General features: G+C 38.6%; 1 protein-coding gene across 1 annotated transcript; it reads right to left on the reverse strand.

The window, feature by feature from the left end:
- Positions 1-372: 372 nt before the first annotated feature.
- On the reverse strand, positions 373-1,116 carry LOC142635140 (uncharacterized). Its single transcript, XM_075809347.1, has 2 exons — positions 713-1,116; positions 373-649 (listed from the first exon to the last, which is right to left on the reverse strand). The coding sequence occupies exons 1-2, from the start codon at positions 1,114-1,116 to the stop codon at positions 373-375; spliced, it is 681 nt and encodes a 226-aa protein (XP_075665462.1).
- Positions 1,117-16,327: the final 15,211 nt, after the last annotated feature.

A 16,327-nucleotide genomic window follows, 5' to 3' on the forward strand; every position in this document is an offset into this window, starting at 1 on the left:
CCGTGATAGTGGCCAAACCTTTGCTTCCACCCATTTGGTGAAGTAATCAATGCCAACTACTAAGAACTTCAACTGTCTTACCGCTGTTGGGAACAGGCTCATGATGTCTAATCCCCATTATGCGAATGGCCATGGAGCTGTCATAGGGGTGAGTTCTTCCGTTGGTTGCCTTATGAGATTGCCAAATCATTGGCACTTGTCGTAGGCCCTGACGTATGTGTTGGCATCCTTCTGCATTGTTGGCCAGTAGTATCCTGCACGGGGTAGCTTGTGCACCAAAGACCTAGATCAAAAATGGTTGCTGCAAACTCCTTCATAGACCTCCCTCATGACGTAGTCTGCTTCGTCGTAGTCGAGGCATCTTAGGTACGGTCAGGAGAATCCTCTTTTGTATAGGACATCCTTAATCAAAACGAATCGAACAACTTTAACCTTCAACTTTCTTGCGACCTCTTTGTTGTCTGGCAGTTTGCAATCCTTGAGATATGCCGTTATCGGAGCCATCCAACAATGCTCACTGCTTACCTCCAGTATGCTAGTGCCATCTAATAATGATGATAGTTGGACGAAGGATAATACCTGGTCGGGGATGATCATTGGTTCTGCTAAAGCTGCTTTTGCGAGTCGGTTGGCATCTTGGTTCTCTTCTCTTGAGATTTGAACCAACTTGATCTAGAGATTGTTTACTTGATCCTTCACTTCCTCGAGATACCTCTTCACTCTCTCATTCTTGCACTCGTAGCTCCCATTAACCTGACTGGTCACAACTTGAGAACCGGAGTATATGATCATACTCTTAGCTCCTGTGGCTATTGTGAGATCCAGTCTTGCTATTAAGGCTTCGTATTCCGCCTCGTTACTGGTGGTAGAGAAATCCAGACAGATCATACATTCGGTCTTATCTCCTTCCGAGGTGTGGAGTACCACTCTGGCCCCTCTAGCATGTCTATTAGAAGATCCATCCGTATAGATTTTCCATAAGGGAGCCTCCTCTACCCCCTGGTCTTTTATGATGGTGAACTCAGCGACGAAATTTGCTAATACCTGTCCCTTCACAGCCGCTCGTGGTTGACACCGAATGTTGAACTCACTCAGCTCGATTGCCCACAATGCCATCCGTCCGGCAGCTTCGGGGCTACTCATTGCTCTTCGTAAGGGTATCTATCATGACATTTATGGTATGTGCTTGAAAGTATGGTTTGAGCTTTTGTGCCACGGTTACTAATGCGAAGACGAGTTTCTCCATCTGAGGGTACCTTTCTTCTGCTCCTCTTAGTATCCGGCTTATGAAATATACGGGCCTTTGTATCTTATCTTCTTCTTTGATAAGAGCCACACTGACAGCTGCTAAAGAGACGGCAAGGTATAGGAACAATTCTTCCCCCGGCATAGATGGGTTGAGCAACGGTGGAGCGGAGAAATACCCCTTTAAACCTTCAAATGCCTTTTGGCACTCATTTGTCCATTCAAATGATCTTTTCAACTTGCGAAAGAAGGGGAGGCATTTGTCCGTCGCCCTTGATACTAATCTATTCAGGGCTACTATCTTGCCGTTCAAACTTTGTACTTCCTTTACCGTCCTTGGAGGAGCCAGTTCCATTATCGCCTTCACCTTCTCTGGATTGACCTCAATGCCCCTTTGGGATACCATGAATCCTAAGAATTTTCTTGCGGTTACTCCTAACGCGCATTTGCTCGGATTCAGCTTCATTTGTATGACTGAAGATTATCGAAAGTCTCCTGGAGGTCCCTCATGTGATCGGACTCCTGCATGCTTTTTACTAACATATCATCTATGTAAACCTGCACGTTTTTGCCAATTTGGTGCGTGAACATCTTGTTCATCAATCTTTGATATGTAGCTCCTGCGTTTTTAAGCCTGAAAGGCATTACTTTGTAGCAGAAAAGCCCCTGACTCGTTACGAACGAGGTTTTCTCCTGATCAACCTTATCCAATTTAATTTGGTTGTAGCCGGAGAAGGCATCCATGAAGCTCAAGAGTTCATGTCTTGCGGTGGAGTCTACCAGGGTGTCAATACGTGGGAGTGGGTAACTATCCTTAGGGCAGGCCATATTCAGATATGTGAAGTCAACACACATTCTCCACTTCCCATTGGCCTTCTTGACCATTACTACATTTGCCAACCAATCAGGGTAGTACACCTTACGTATGAAGTCTGCTTCTTGTAGCTTCCGTACTTCTTCTGCTATGGCTCGATCTCGTTTAGGGGCGAACACTCGTTTCTTCTGTCGGACAGGAGAGAAAGAGGGTGGCACATTTAACCTATAAACCATGTTCGACGGGTCTATCCCTGGCATGTCCTTGTGACTCTATGCAAAAACATCTTGGTTTTCCTTGAGGAATAATGCAAGCGCCTGTCAAACTGTTTGGCTAGCCAATGTGCCAATTCTTGTGATCCGTTTGGGCCTAGAATCATCGAAGTGTACTTCTTCTAACTCTTCCACCGGTTTTGCTACCGTTCGCTGTTCCTCGATGTTCATTGCTTGTAGGTGGTCTTCCATTTCCATCATGGTATCGTAGCATTCCGGTGCAGCCACTTGATTTTTGCGCAGCTCTCCAACTTCGTATTTGGTGGGGAATTTGACTATTAGATGGTAGGTTGAGGTTACAGCCTTCCATGCATTGAAAGTGGGTTGTCCGAGGATGGCATTATAAGCAGAAGAGCAGTCGACCACAAGAAAAGTAGAAGAGCAGTCGACCACAAGAAAAGCAGAAGAGCAGTCGACCATAAGTGGGTCGTCCTTGGTTATTTGCTATGGGTAATCCCCGATCGTCACAGACAACGTGATGACGCCCAAAAGGTAGACCCTTGTCCCTCCGAAGCCAACGAGGGGTCATTTATTGGGACCAGTCGTTCTCTACCAATCCCCATTTTTTGGAATGCGGGGTAGTAGAGGATATCCACTGAGCTTCCGTTATCCACCAAAACTCGATGCATGTTGTAGTCCCCTGCCCGTATGCTGACGACAAGCGCGTCGTCATGCGGGTGGTGAAGGCGTCGCGCATCTTCTTCCGAAAACCTAATGCTGGGGTTATCACGTCGCACCATTTTCGGTGAGGAACCTGTCAACTGGATGCTTTGAACCATCTGCAAATAGGTTTTTCTGGCCTTTTTGGACGACCCTGCAGAAGTAGTGCCCCTACAATCATCCGTATGTCTCCTACAGGTGGTCTGGGACGCTCGTTCTCCTGTCGGGGATTTTATTCCTGGAGTTGATCCATTCTCTCCTTCCTCACAAACCTCTACAACCTTCCTTGCCTAATGAAGGCTTCAATTTGCTATTTTAAGTCATAACAATCCGTCGTATCGTGGTCATGATCGCCATGAAAACAGCAGTATCTGTCTTTTGGCCTCTTGTTCGGATCTCCCTTCAGCTTGCCAGGAAACGTCAGGGTTCCTTCATCTTTGATCTGCATTAACACTTGGTTGATTGGGGCTGTGAAAGGGGTGAAGTTTGTGAATCTTCCTGCGGGTGGTTTGGGTCATCAATCTTCCCGTCGCTCTCCGGTTCTAGCCATCTTTCGTCCCTTATCCGATCGTGTGTCTTCTTGCCTTTCCCTTTTTCTAGGCTTTTCCTCTCGAGCCAGCAAGGCATCCTCTACGTTCATGTACTTCGTTGCCCTGTAAAACACTTCAGACATGGTCTTTGGGTCATTCTTATACAGAGAAAACAGGAACTTACCCTTCCGCAGCCCGTTTGTGAACGCTGCTACAAGTATCTTGTCATCCGCCTCGTTTATTGAGAGGGCTTCCTTGTTAAAGCGAGCTATGTATGATCTTAGAGTCTCGTCTTCTCGTTGTCTAATGTTCATCAGACACACGGTAGACTTCTTATGCCGGTGACTCCCGATAAAGTGTGATACGAACTGTGCGCGTAATTCTTTAAAAGTGCCGATGGAATTAGGCGTCAGCCTATTGTACCAGTCCCTCGCAGGTCCTTTCAATGTGGTGGGAAAAGCCCTACACATGATTTCATCCGGTACACCCTGAAGATGCATTAGGGTCTTGAAAGATTCCAAGTGATCCAATGGGTCCTTGGATCCGTCGTAATTCTCCACCTGAGGCATGCAAAATTTTGGGGGAAGGGGGCATGAACTTACGAGCGCTGTGAAAGGCGAATCAGTTCTATGGACTAGGTCATCTAGGTCGCTCGAGATTCGACCTCTTAGGGTGTTCATCATCACATCCATCCCTTCCCTCATCTCCTACATCTCAGCTGCTATATGAGGTGGTAGGGTGTCAGAGATGGATGGTCGGTTAGTGTCCTGCCACTCCGGTCTACTCGGAGCGTTGCTACCCTCAGACCCTTCCGGGTTCCTCCCATCCGCGCTTGCACCTTCCTGGTCTTTCTCTGGTGCGCTTGGGTGCGCATTCCTTTGCCGTAGTTGCTCTTCTAGATCATGATTCTACTTGGTTAGGCGCTCAACCTTCGCCGCAAGCGTTTGGACTTGCCTCTCTAAAGCTGTGGCGTGCGGTTCGTCGCCTTGATTGTTGGTTGTTGCCATCGATCGAGTGAGTACCATGCAACTTTTTGTCTCAAAGATAGAGCAAAGGTTGATTACCCTCCAGTGCTGATGCTTTCCCACAGACGACGCCAACTGATGATGCCGAAAAATCACCAATAAGCTACACGCACTTCCAAATCGAAACAACACCTACAAAACGAAAAGCGAAGACCTAACAGAGAGCACCGGTGTGGTGCCGGCCAAAAACCCTCCGAAGGTCAAGTTAGAACTTTTCACAACCCTAAAGTGCCAGAGTTGAGTCAATAATGCTTACCTTGGTTTTTGAGGGTTTTGGAGTATTTATAGTGGTGTAGGGTTAACATTCATGCCTTAACCATGTAATCCTTTCCTTCTAGAATAAGAACTCTTTTCCTTTCGCATACCTTCTAGAGTTCTTTTCCTTATAGAAGTCCTTTGATCAAGGCTAAACGTGTGACGCAAGAGTTCCTCTTATACACGTTCACGTGGAGATCAAGCAAAGCCACATCAGCCCTAATCGTATAGCGTAAATCCCATTTAGGGTTTCTTGGAACCAAGCCTGGAAGGATGACTACTGCATCATATTCGTCCGTCCACTGTGGATCCGCGGTCCTTGGCTATGTCAAATATGAACCTGTCACCTTTGTGTCGTCACATCAACCATGTAGATCTGTCATGTTCATTTTTATTCCCCTTCAGCAAGGTTTGTCATCTTACACTTTCTTCATTGTTGTGTCTTCAAGTTTCATCCTTTTGGGTTTTATCTTTCTTGGGTCTTGTCAAAAAAATTTGTTTTCATTCTAGGGGCATGGTTAAGTGGGAATTGAATGTAGAATTTATTGTTGGTGATCTTCATGAATTGTCTCTTATAAAGATAAATCTCTTGTAGATGACCCACCTTTACTGCTAAAAATAATCTTGCACAACCTTCTTGGTCTCAAACATCTGATAATCAACTCATAAGAACTAATCTTACTTCTATTGACCAAATGGCATCAAGTGACCAAGATATATTGAAGAAGATGGAAGAAATGATGACAAAGATGACTGCTCCTATCATTGAAAGGCTTCACCATCTTGAGAAAGCTCAAGGAAAGAAAAAGAAGCCAATTGAAGAACTTCAAGATGATGACTCTATCTTTGATGATGATTGTTTTGAGAAAAAAAGAGGTTGAGATCAACAAGGAACCTAAGAAGAAAGAACAGTAAAGGAAAACCAAAGAAATGAGTCAAGAAATTGAGAAGATGAAAGGTATTTGTAGACACTCGATTTTGCACCCATGATTTAATCAAGGAAGATGACTGGAATGACCATCCATGTACCCCAAAAATCATGATTACATTACATGCATCAATTTATTCATTGCATATCATAAAAATGATCTTGAGATTCTAATGGTCGCAATGGTGTGTTCGGTTTTTAAATCGAACCATCAGATCGAAAGATATCGCATGATCAATTTTGCACGGTCAACATGCATTGTGTCTAGGAAGAGTCGACCATGCACAATTAATTTAAATTGATTCTGATTGGTTAGAAAATTAAAATTAGTTAAATATTTTAGTGATTGGTTGATAATTAGTGTCTAAAATAGGATTGCATGCATAGGAATAAAAGAAAAAATTGGATAACAATAAAATTATGGATAATCTGAATTTTATCAAGATTTATTTTAAGGGATTTATCTATAAAATAACTGTTCAAGATAATTGTTCCTAAAAAGTCTAAATTATCCAGAAAAGAGATTAAAAAAATCATAGACTAAGGATGAAAGCACATCCAGGTACAAAGATCGGATCAAAAAACCCTAGAAAGAGAGTCCAAAACGCACCCAAACACGAAAGTACCATTCGGCGTCCAAAGTACCATTCGGCATTTTTGGAGTGCCGAACAATACTTTAAAAGTGCCGAATTGGCCTCTTTTGGGCTTTGGCCCAACGCTCTTCGAGTGACAATAAGGCGCACCCTTTTCAATCTTTTCGCAGAAGGATGAGTCCCGATTCGCGTTCTACACATCGGAGCTATGTTTTAGAGTTTTCTGGCCTCTATAAATAGGGACTGGATCTCATAATTCATAAGACTTTTTTTTGTGCTCTGAGAAGCATACGTGTTTAGGCTCTCAAATTGCTTATATTTGCTGATCCTCTCTGATATTTGCTACTAAAATTAGGGTTTTTAGGTTTCAAAAATAACTGAATAAATTTCTTTGAACCCTAAAATATCATCTCAAGAACATTGTTATTAATACCGTTTCGGACCCCGTTTCGGTTTGTCCAGTGGAATGGAATATTTCGGTACCGGCCGATTTCGGCATACCGTTTTAAGGTGTTTCGAGTTTCTAAAAATTAAATTATATATATTCTTGTAAAACATAAAATTGTCAATTCTAATAAATAAATAACTAAATTTAAAATAATACAAATCATTTAGTCTTAACTCTTAAGTCTTAAATATCAATAAGAACATCTATTTAACATCACACAATAAGAAGATTTACAAGACAATAACTAAACATCAAATAATACAAAACATTTAGTCTTAACTCTTATGTCTTAAACCTCAATACAACATCAAACAATAGGAAGATTTATAACAAGTCATTACTCATTACATAAGCCCATAATAATTAATAACTAATAAGCCAACAAAATTTATAACATAATATTAGTCCTCCTCATCATCATCCATGAGAGAAGGATCAAATTCATCATCAAAAGAACTCCCATAAGAACTACCAACACCCATTGGAAGATTTGTCAAGTCATGTTCATTGTTGTCATCATCATCATCGTTATCAACATCAATAGTTTCAAGTTCAGCATCCTCTTCCATATTCACTATGGCTGCTGGTTCATTAAGACAATCCCAATTTACGTCATCTGGATTAAGAAGTGCAGGTTCTTCAGCCACCCAATCTCCCATCAAGTCAATGTTATCCAAGCTTATAGGATCTAATGCATACTTATTCCTTTGAATGTTCCTACCAATGAAATTATTAAACATTAGTAACATTTTATAAATTATAATTATTTGAAAGTACATTTCATTTCCATATGAGTAACGATGATAAATTTACCTTTGTCGAAGCCTCAAATTATAATGGACAAAGACCAAATCATTTACTCGCTTATGTTCCAATCTATTTCTCTTCTTTGAGTGAACATATTCAAATGTGCTCCAATTTCTCTCACAACCAGTTGCACTACAATATTGACTAAGCACACGAATGGCAAATGATTGTAAATCAGGAGCTCCAAGGCCAATTGCTCCCACCATGAAACTACAATAACAAATAAAAATATAAAATAAGCATTGCCCATGTAATCTTACAATAACAAAAATAAAGGATAAATAGACATATTGAAAGCAAATAGAAATACTATTAAATTATTAATGTTTACCTGGATTTAGTCTCTCTCGTTGGCGGATTGCTAGTGATGTGCCAAAGTCACCAATTGACTTTTTGTACTCATCAAGTTGTGAACTTATTTTGTCTTGAATGTCAGGATCGGGAACCAACCTCATTAGAGTGCTTAGCAACCCTCTTTGAACTTCATTTTGCCTTTTAAATGAAGGCCTAAAGTAAATTGCGGGGTTAAGAAAGCAGCCTGCATGCAAAGGACTATGAAGTTGTTTGTCCCATCTAGCATCAATAATTCTAATATAATGTCCATACAAAGAAACTTTGTTCTTTAACCTTCTTTTTATTTCCTCTTTTGCTTTGTCCATTGCTTCATACAAGTACCCTATAGCAGGTTTCTCGTCCCCATCAACAAGACGAAGTACTCTAACTAAAGGCTCACTAACTTTCACTATGTGCGTGCATTGAGACCAAAATGAATAATCTTCTAAAACAATTTTACTAATCTCCTTCCCAACGGCGGTCTTAGCATGGGGGCATGAAAGCCATTTATCACTAGTGAACATTTGTCTAAGCTCTTTTTTGAACCTTAGCATGCTTTGTAGACTTAAGAAGTTAGTGGCAAACCTTGTAATTGCAGGACGACATAACTCTCTTCCATTTGTAAAATCTTGCCTCATCAAGTCTAAAACAACTCCATGGTTGTAAATGAACTTTGTTATCTTTTTTGCCTTCTTAATTGCTTCATCAACAAGAGGGAACCACTTAGGATTAGCAATATTCTCCAACATCAAGTCTATGCAATGAGCTGCACAAGGAGACCAAAATAAAGTTACTACTTGCTGCAATTTTTTTCTAGCTTTTTTATAGGCAAGCATTATACGTAATCAATTGCACAATATATTCCACGCCAATTTCTTGAACAACAGAATCAAATATATTGAACAACGTTTCAGCATCCTTTGTAAGGCCTGAAGTGTCAATAGATTTCAAGAACATGGCACCCCTTGGACAATACACCAAAAAATTCATTATTGGTTGTTGTTTTTGATTTGTCCACCCATCGACATCCTTTGAACATCCATATACTTTCCAATCATTTTTTATATCTAACAAAAAGTCATTAACTTCATGCATGATTTCTCAAAAGGGGTCCCCTCAACTCATAAAAGAAGGCCCCTTAAATCCCGGCCCAATAGAAGCAATGGAATCTATCATAAGTTGATAATAGGGTGATTGAGATGCATAGAAGGGTACATTAGAATGATACCACCATCTTGCCACATTTATTTTTGCATTATCAATCATTGCTTTTGTAGCCAAAGCACTTCTTATAGAGGGTTGAGCACCAGGGGTTGTTCTAGGAGCAAAATAACTCTTAATTTTCTTCTTTCCTCTTGTTTGACCCATATCAATGTCAACATCCTTTCCCCTAGATTTTCGTTTACCTAATGTTTGAGGGTGACTCTTTTCAACAACCCTAACCTTATCCTCCTCCTCCTCCTCCTCATCAACATCAAATGGATCACCATATGGGTTCCCAATTTCTGACTGAATCCTCTTTTTAGTTTCTTTAGATTTTTTTAATTCTTCAATCATTTGTTTCATTTGAAACCTAATATCAGATGAAAAAACTTTAAATTATTCAACTTTACTCCTAATCCCAGAAAGATGATACTTAAGTCTAGTAATTACACCAACTTTGATAAACTTATTACAATTCAAACATATAGTGTTATTTTTGCGTTAGGCAATCGCACGGGCATGAGCCCATGCGGGATCCTCGATCTTGCAGTGTGCGAGAGGCCACGTGCGAAGAAGTAGCAGCTGAACTATGATGATCAACCATAGTTTACTGTTCAATGAAATGTAATCAAATTCAATCAAATGCAGTGGCTAAAATTTAATTTAATTTGCATGAAGTGAATGAGCAAACAAATTACATATCTTAAATGAAGTTAATGAACAAATCACATATCTTAACTTAAGTACACTTAATCGCATATCCAAGAGAAAAAAAAATAGAAGTTCATGACAATCCGAGAGAAAAATAAAAATAAAACCACAACAAATGACTTCAAAAATTTATAAAAACAGAAAGGTCTGTCCGAGGTGGAAAAACCAGACATAGATTCGAGAGAGTGAGGGTATCTTTCTCTTCACAAATCCAATATTTCTAAAATAATACTTATTATGACACACACCCTTCAGACTCGTGTTTCACTGCAACACCAGCAACACAAATCAGAGAAACAAGGATCAACAAAGCCCCTCATTTTGCTATCTCCAATTTCTCCTTCAGAATATGAACATTAAAGTTCTGATTTCTTACAAAAATTGGCAATTTAAGTCAAGATTCTATTCCCTGTCTCTATTTCATTTTCCTCTTTATATGTGTGTGTGTGTGTGTGAGTGCATCAAAACATGTAAAAGTTTCAGATATTCTCCACACTTCTATCAAATGCAAAACAATTCGAGGTGAGGGTAGAGAAGAATACGGCCGAAGCCGAACCGGCGAACCGTTGAGCTTCAATCCGAGAGAGAGAGAGAAAGAGGGAGTCACGAGAGAGTGAGATTGATGAGGCGATGAGCAGTGAGCACAGCGGCGGCAGTGAGCACAGCAGCAGTGAGTAAGAGAGGGATTTGAGAGTGAAAGAAAAGAATGGGAGAGAAGAGAGATAGCCGAATAGAAAAGAATCAGAAGATTAGGTTTTTAGACTTTAGTTAAGTCCAAAACGGCGTCGTTTGGACTTTTTTTTTTTTTTTTTTTTCCTTCCCACAAGCCAAATCAGGTACCGGCCGAAATTCACATCTCGGCCGGAATTGGCCGAAATTTTCCGGAATGGCCGGAATGGACCGAAACACCCCGAAATTTGGCCCGAGGTGGAATGCTTGGTATCTCGGTACCGGTTTGCATGCCGGAACGAAAAATTTCGGCCGTTCCGGCCGGAACGGAACGGAATCAATAACTTTGCTCAAGAACAAGGAGTGCTCATGCAAGAGGTTGTTTTCAATCACCCTATCCTTTTTTATGCTTCTTGATAATGATGATGCATGCTTTTCTTTATCCATAATATGAATTGTTAATCATTGCTTAGTTTATCTTGATTTTTATATGTGATCGTTATATTCTCTTTCTTAATTTCAACAATTTGCATATAACCAAGAATTTTCCTTAAAATAAAAACAAATCTGCATCTTTCTTGAATGTAGATTTGAATTTATCTTAATAAAAAAACTGATCTGCATCTTTCTTAGATGTAGATCTGAATTTTTCTCAATCAAAAAACGGATTTGCATCTTTCTTAAATGTAGATCTGAGTTTTCTTCAAAATAAAATGGATCTACATCTTTATTAGATGCATATCTGAATTTTTCTCAAATCAAAAACTGATTTGTATCTTTCTTAGATACAGATCTGATTTTTTTAACATATGCAGATTTTGAAACAAAGAAAAAGATTATGCATGATTGCGATTGTTTGTTTTATTTAGTTCATGTAGCATAAATTTATCTTATGAATGAACTTCTTTTCATAAAAAATCTTTTCCATATTTTTGAACATATAATAACATATTTGATTTTTTTAATTATCAAAAGCCATTTTTTTTAATCATCACAAAACAAATCTGATCTTTTACCAAGTTAAAACCATTTTTCTTATTATTACAAAAAAAACTGATTTTTCTAAACTTAAAAAACCAATTTTTTATCACCAAGAAATATCTGAATTTTCTCTCTAAAAACCATTTTTTCTTATTATTACAAAAAAAATCTGGCATTTTTGACAAACCAAAACCAATTTTTTTTTATCACTAAAACAGATCTGAATTTTTTAAAACAAATAAGAGGATTCATTCATAAATAAATTTGTGTGATTTAGTTTTGTGTATATACAACATGTCATTCATAGAATGCATAAATGGTACATTGGTCACAAGAGTCTAGAAGACTAGACTCTGTCTAGGCGGAATGAGTGTCTAACACCTTCTCATTCCATAACCTAGCCTCTGAATCTAGTTCTTTTGGATAGGTAGATCTAAGCCTTATCTTTTTTTCTATTTTGGGTATAATGTAACTAGGACAAAAAGCCATGTAATTATTTGGTAGTTTGTAACTAGGACCCAAAGTCATGTAATTATTTGATAGTTTGTAACTAGGACCCAAAGCCATATAATTTTCAATTTTTCAAACATGTATTTTTTATTTAATCAATGAGAAGGATACTATTCATTCATGTATTTCTTATTTATTTTTTCTTATTTTATGTATAAAAAATAAGTGGCGACTCCACACCACTTACCCAAAAAGCGAGGGGCCCTAAAAAGCACTCCAAAAATATCTCTTTTTTGAGAGGCACTTTCGGCGAGGTCTCTCACAGTATGCCCAATTCACACAATTTTTAATTGGATGTGAGCCTTAGAGACTTGGAAACTACAAAGAAATTGAGCAGCGAATTTTCTTCTGATTTTCCAGTAAGGTGAAGAGGAAAAACTTCCAAGATTCCTAATCGTCTTAGTGAGAGAGACCAAGTGAGGATGGTCATAAAGAACATTCTACCTACTTATGGGCGCAAACTTGCATCGTACCAATTCCTTTGAAGACTTTTGTGGATTTGTATGGTGCTAGTATACAAGTTGAGGATGCCATCAACAGTGAACTTATTGAGAAGAGTGGTGCAAAATCTCAAAAGAAGTTTGGTAGAGAATTCAAGTAATAGTGGTAACAAAGGAGGTAAGACGAGTGAAGTTAACGTTATTAATGTTGGACGAGAGTTCACTACATTGGGGATGACTTTATCCCAAGCATTGAAACTTTGTCAACCAAAGGACTCATTAAGCCATTGGATCTTGGAAGTTATACTCCGAACACCTCAGCTCTAAACTACAATGCAAGTAAGTATTGCAAGTACCATTAGAGCCATGGTCATTCTACTGATAAATGCACTCGTCTCTATCATGACATTGAAGACCTCATTCAATCTAGGAAGATACCTAAGCCACCTATCAAATTCCCGAACATCAAGACTAATCCTCTTCTCGACTACCAAAATGCATTTTCCAAACCAAAAGGCATTACTTTATAAAAAAAATAAACCATGGCTTGTGATGAAGGCCGTCTTTTCATGATTTGCCTCATCCATCTTGATTTGATTGTACCCAGAGAATGCATCCATGAAACTTAGTACCTAATGTCTGGCCATTGAGTCCACTAGTTGGTATGCGTGGAAAAGGGTAACTATCTTTTGGATATGCCATGTTCAGATTTGTAAAGTTTATACACATCCTCCACTTGCCATTTTCCTTCTTGACCATCATTACATTTGCCAACCAATCTGGGTAGTAGACTTCTCGAACCAACCTTAATGTAACTAACTCCTGTACTTCTTCTTTGACGGCATTATCTCGTTCTGGAGCAAACACCCTTCTTTTCTATCAGATTGGCTTGTAGGATGGGGACACATTTAGACGATGTGTTATTATGCTAAGGTCAATCTCAAGCTTGCCTTCAAGACTTCAAGCAAATACATCTTTGCTCTTCCTGAGGAAAAAGTTGAGTCCTTGCTTCGTCTTCTCCTCCAAGCTCATCCTAATTCATGTGAACTTCTCAAGTTGGATTCGTCCAAAGGAACATCTTTTAGTACTTCTTTCGGCTCAATAGCCATCCTCATTTCCTTAATGTTCATTGTTGGCAATTGTTCATCCATCTCCAACATAGCCAAAGAGCATTTTCTAACTGCCAACCAATCTCCTTGCACATCTCCTATGTCATACTCTATTGGGAACTTGACGGACAAGTGGTAAGTGGACATTACAACTCTCCAACTATTCAAAGTAGATCGTCCTACAATGGCATTATATGAGGACGGACAATCAATGATGAGAAAATTCACTTCCTTTGTGATATGTTATGGATAAGCACCAACTATAACACAGAGAGAGAGAGAGAGAGAGAGAGAGAGAGAGAGTATTCCTACAAGCAAGACTTTCCTCCCTCCGAACCCTATCAGAGGAACATGTGCTGGACGAAGTAGTTTCTATCGATTCTCATTTGCTGGAAGGCTGGGTAGTAGAGGATATTTGCTGAACTCCTATTATTCACCAGTATTCTCCTTATGGTGAAGTTTGCAATCGTCAAGGTAATAAAAATTTCATCATCATGAGGATGGTGTAGTCTCTTAGCACTTTTTTTGTGAAAGTTACAACTGGCTTGTCCATCCTTGGTGGATGACTAGTGAGTTGGACAATTTGTACAGCTCATAGATAAGTTCCTTTAACTTGGACAATCAACATGTCAATATTTCCCCTGCAATCACCCTTATTTCATGAAGGGGTGGATGAATTGGTTCATCTACTTTGCTCTTTAGGGGTGGTCTTTCGTCTCTGTGCTCTCATCCAATGAAATTCTTCAACTTCTCATGCCTAATGAAAGCCTCAATTTGCTGCTTCTATGGACATAAGGGGGGGGGGGGGAGTCACCGCCTAGTTTTTGCAATGGCCTAGGAACCATATATATATAGTGTCCTCTCACAAAAGGACCTTTTGATCTTACTACCAAATATATGGGCTTGGAGTTAAGGTACAGTCTTGGGAAGGTGTTAGGCACTCAAAACTGCCCAACCCTAAGGTTGGCTTTCCATCATTGTGTCTTATGTTTAACCCTATTAAAGGCACACTCAATATGGTCATTCTAACTCTCTCACACAAACACATTAATATACATCTAAACACCCAACATGGCATCAATCATCTCTAACCATACATCTATCATGGCAATCAAACAAGACCTAACATACATCTAATCATAGCAATCAAACAAGACCTAACATACATCTAATCATGGCATACCCTATCATACATTTAGCCTTGTTTGTTTAATCCCAAGAACAGGAGATCGTAGCAATATAATTCTCGAAGTACCAAGGTCACACCACAAGAAGCGGGGCAAATTCAAAGACAATGTAAAAAAAAAATGGTGATGATGAAGAATTATTTTTGCCTAGTGATTGTAAACAAGAATAACAGTGATAACTGATTTAAGTCAATAATGTAAATACTAGGGCATCGGGGTGTTTCCCTATATCGATATGAAATTCTTTATGATCTAAGAAATTATATGTTTTATAATTGATTGTTTTTATATAATTAAATACTTATGATTTGGTTGAATTGAGACAATTCAAGAACACATGATAACCTAGATTAATAATGCACTTCGAAATTTTTTTTAGGAAAACACATTCACTTTAAAACTTGATTTCTATTTGAAACTATTAGAAATTCATCTAAACAATAAGAAAAACATAACTGAACTTATTGAAAGCATGAAAGAACTAATACATCAAAAAAATCTAATTGAATAAATAAATATGTTGTTAATAAAATCTTAAAAAGAATCACATTGAATATTCATACCGTATAGAAGAAACATAACCCCTAACCCTAGCAAAGAGTTTAGGTTGCCATTAGAGAGAGGAAACTACAAGGTTTTTTCCTCGAAAATTCGTTCTGCTCAGCCTCCATTCAAACCCTAACGTCAAAGTGTTCAAAGAAAATAAAATTTTTACTATTTTAATTTTAGTCCAAATTTATAGCATTAACTTGTGAGTTGATTTCGGCCTTCAAAAATTGTGAATTCTGAAAAACTCAAAACGGGAAAGTTGTAGATATTTAAGTTACAGTTCCAACCCATCTAGTCTTGTATCAATTGGATTTTTGAGGAGAAAGATACACTCAAAATACTGATCAATGTTTAAATCTGATTTTTCCTTTTCAAATTCTGCCTCTTTGATTTCTTTCTTTACTTGAAGTTTCCAAACATGGTAGATAACCCAAGCACTCCAACTACACCCCCTTAGACAGTTAAGCATGGTCCTTTAGCTCATCTTTAATTCCAGTTTGGCCTCTATACACTCACAAACTCCTATAGCTCATCTTTTTCACATGATTTCCTAAAAGTAGAAATTTACATGTAATGAATGACATCTTATTCAAGAAATTATGTAAAGATAAATAATAGGAACTAATGCAAATCATGACTTGATTATACAAATTAAGCATAATAATAAGGAGATAACACCCACAAAAATATATAACAAGTATACATTTTAAGGCGTTATCAAGCATACATGTCATGGCATCAAGGCATTCATCACAACACAAACCCTAATCATTCATCTAATCGTGCTTCATTACAAACCCTATCATCATATCATATCTATCCAAGACAGAAACATGTGAGCATTAAGATCAAAGGTAAAAACAAAGCCAACCAAAACATGTCATCATCCAAGGCATTAAGATCACAATTATATCATCAAACCCAACCATGCATGTGCATTGTGAATGCATGACTTATCTCACTTACCTTGCAGCAACTCAACACCTATGGAATAAGAATGGGAACGCATATTTATGGCATCAAAACAAAACAACATAAGGTAAACCCTAATTCTAAA

Source organism: Castanea sativa, chromosome 5, assembly GCF_040712315.1.
Source record: "Castanea sativa cultivar Marrone di Chiusa Pesio chromosome 5, ASM4071231v1".
In the NCBI taxonomy this organism is placed as follows: domain Eukaryota; kingdom Viridiplantae; phylum Streptophyta; class Magnoliopsida; order Fagales; family Fagaceae; genus Castanea; species Castanea sativa.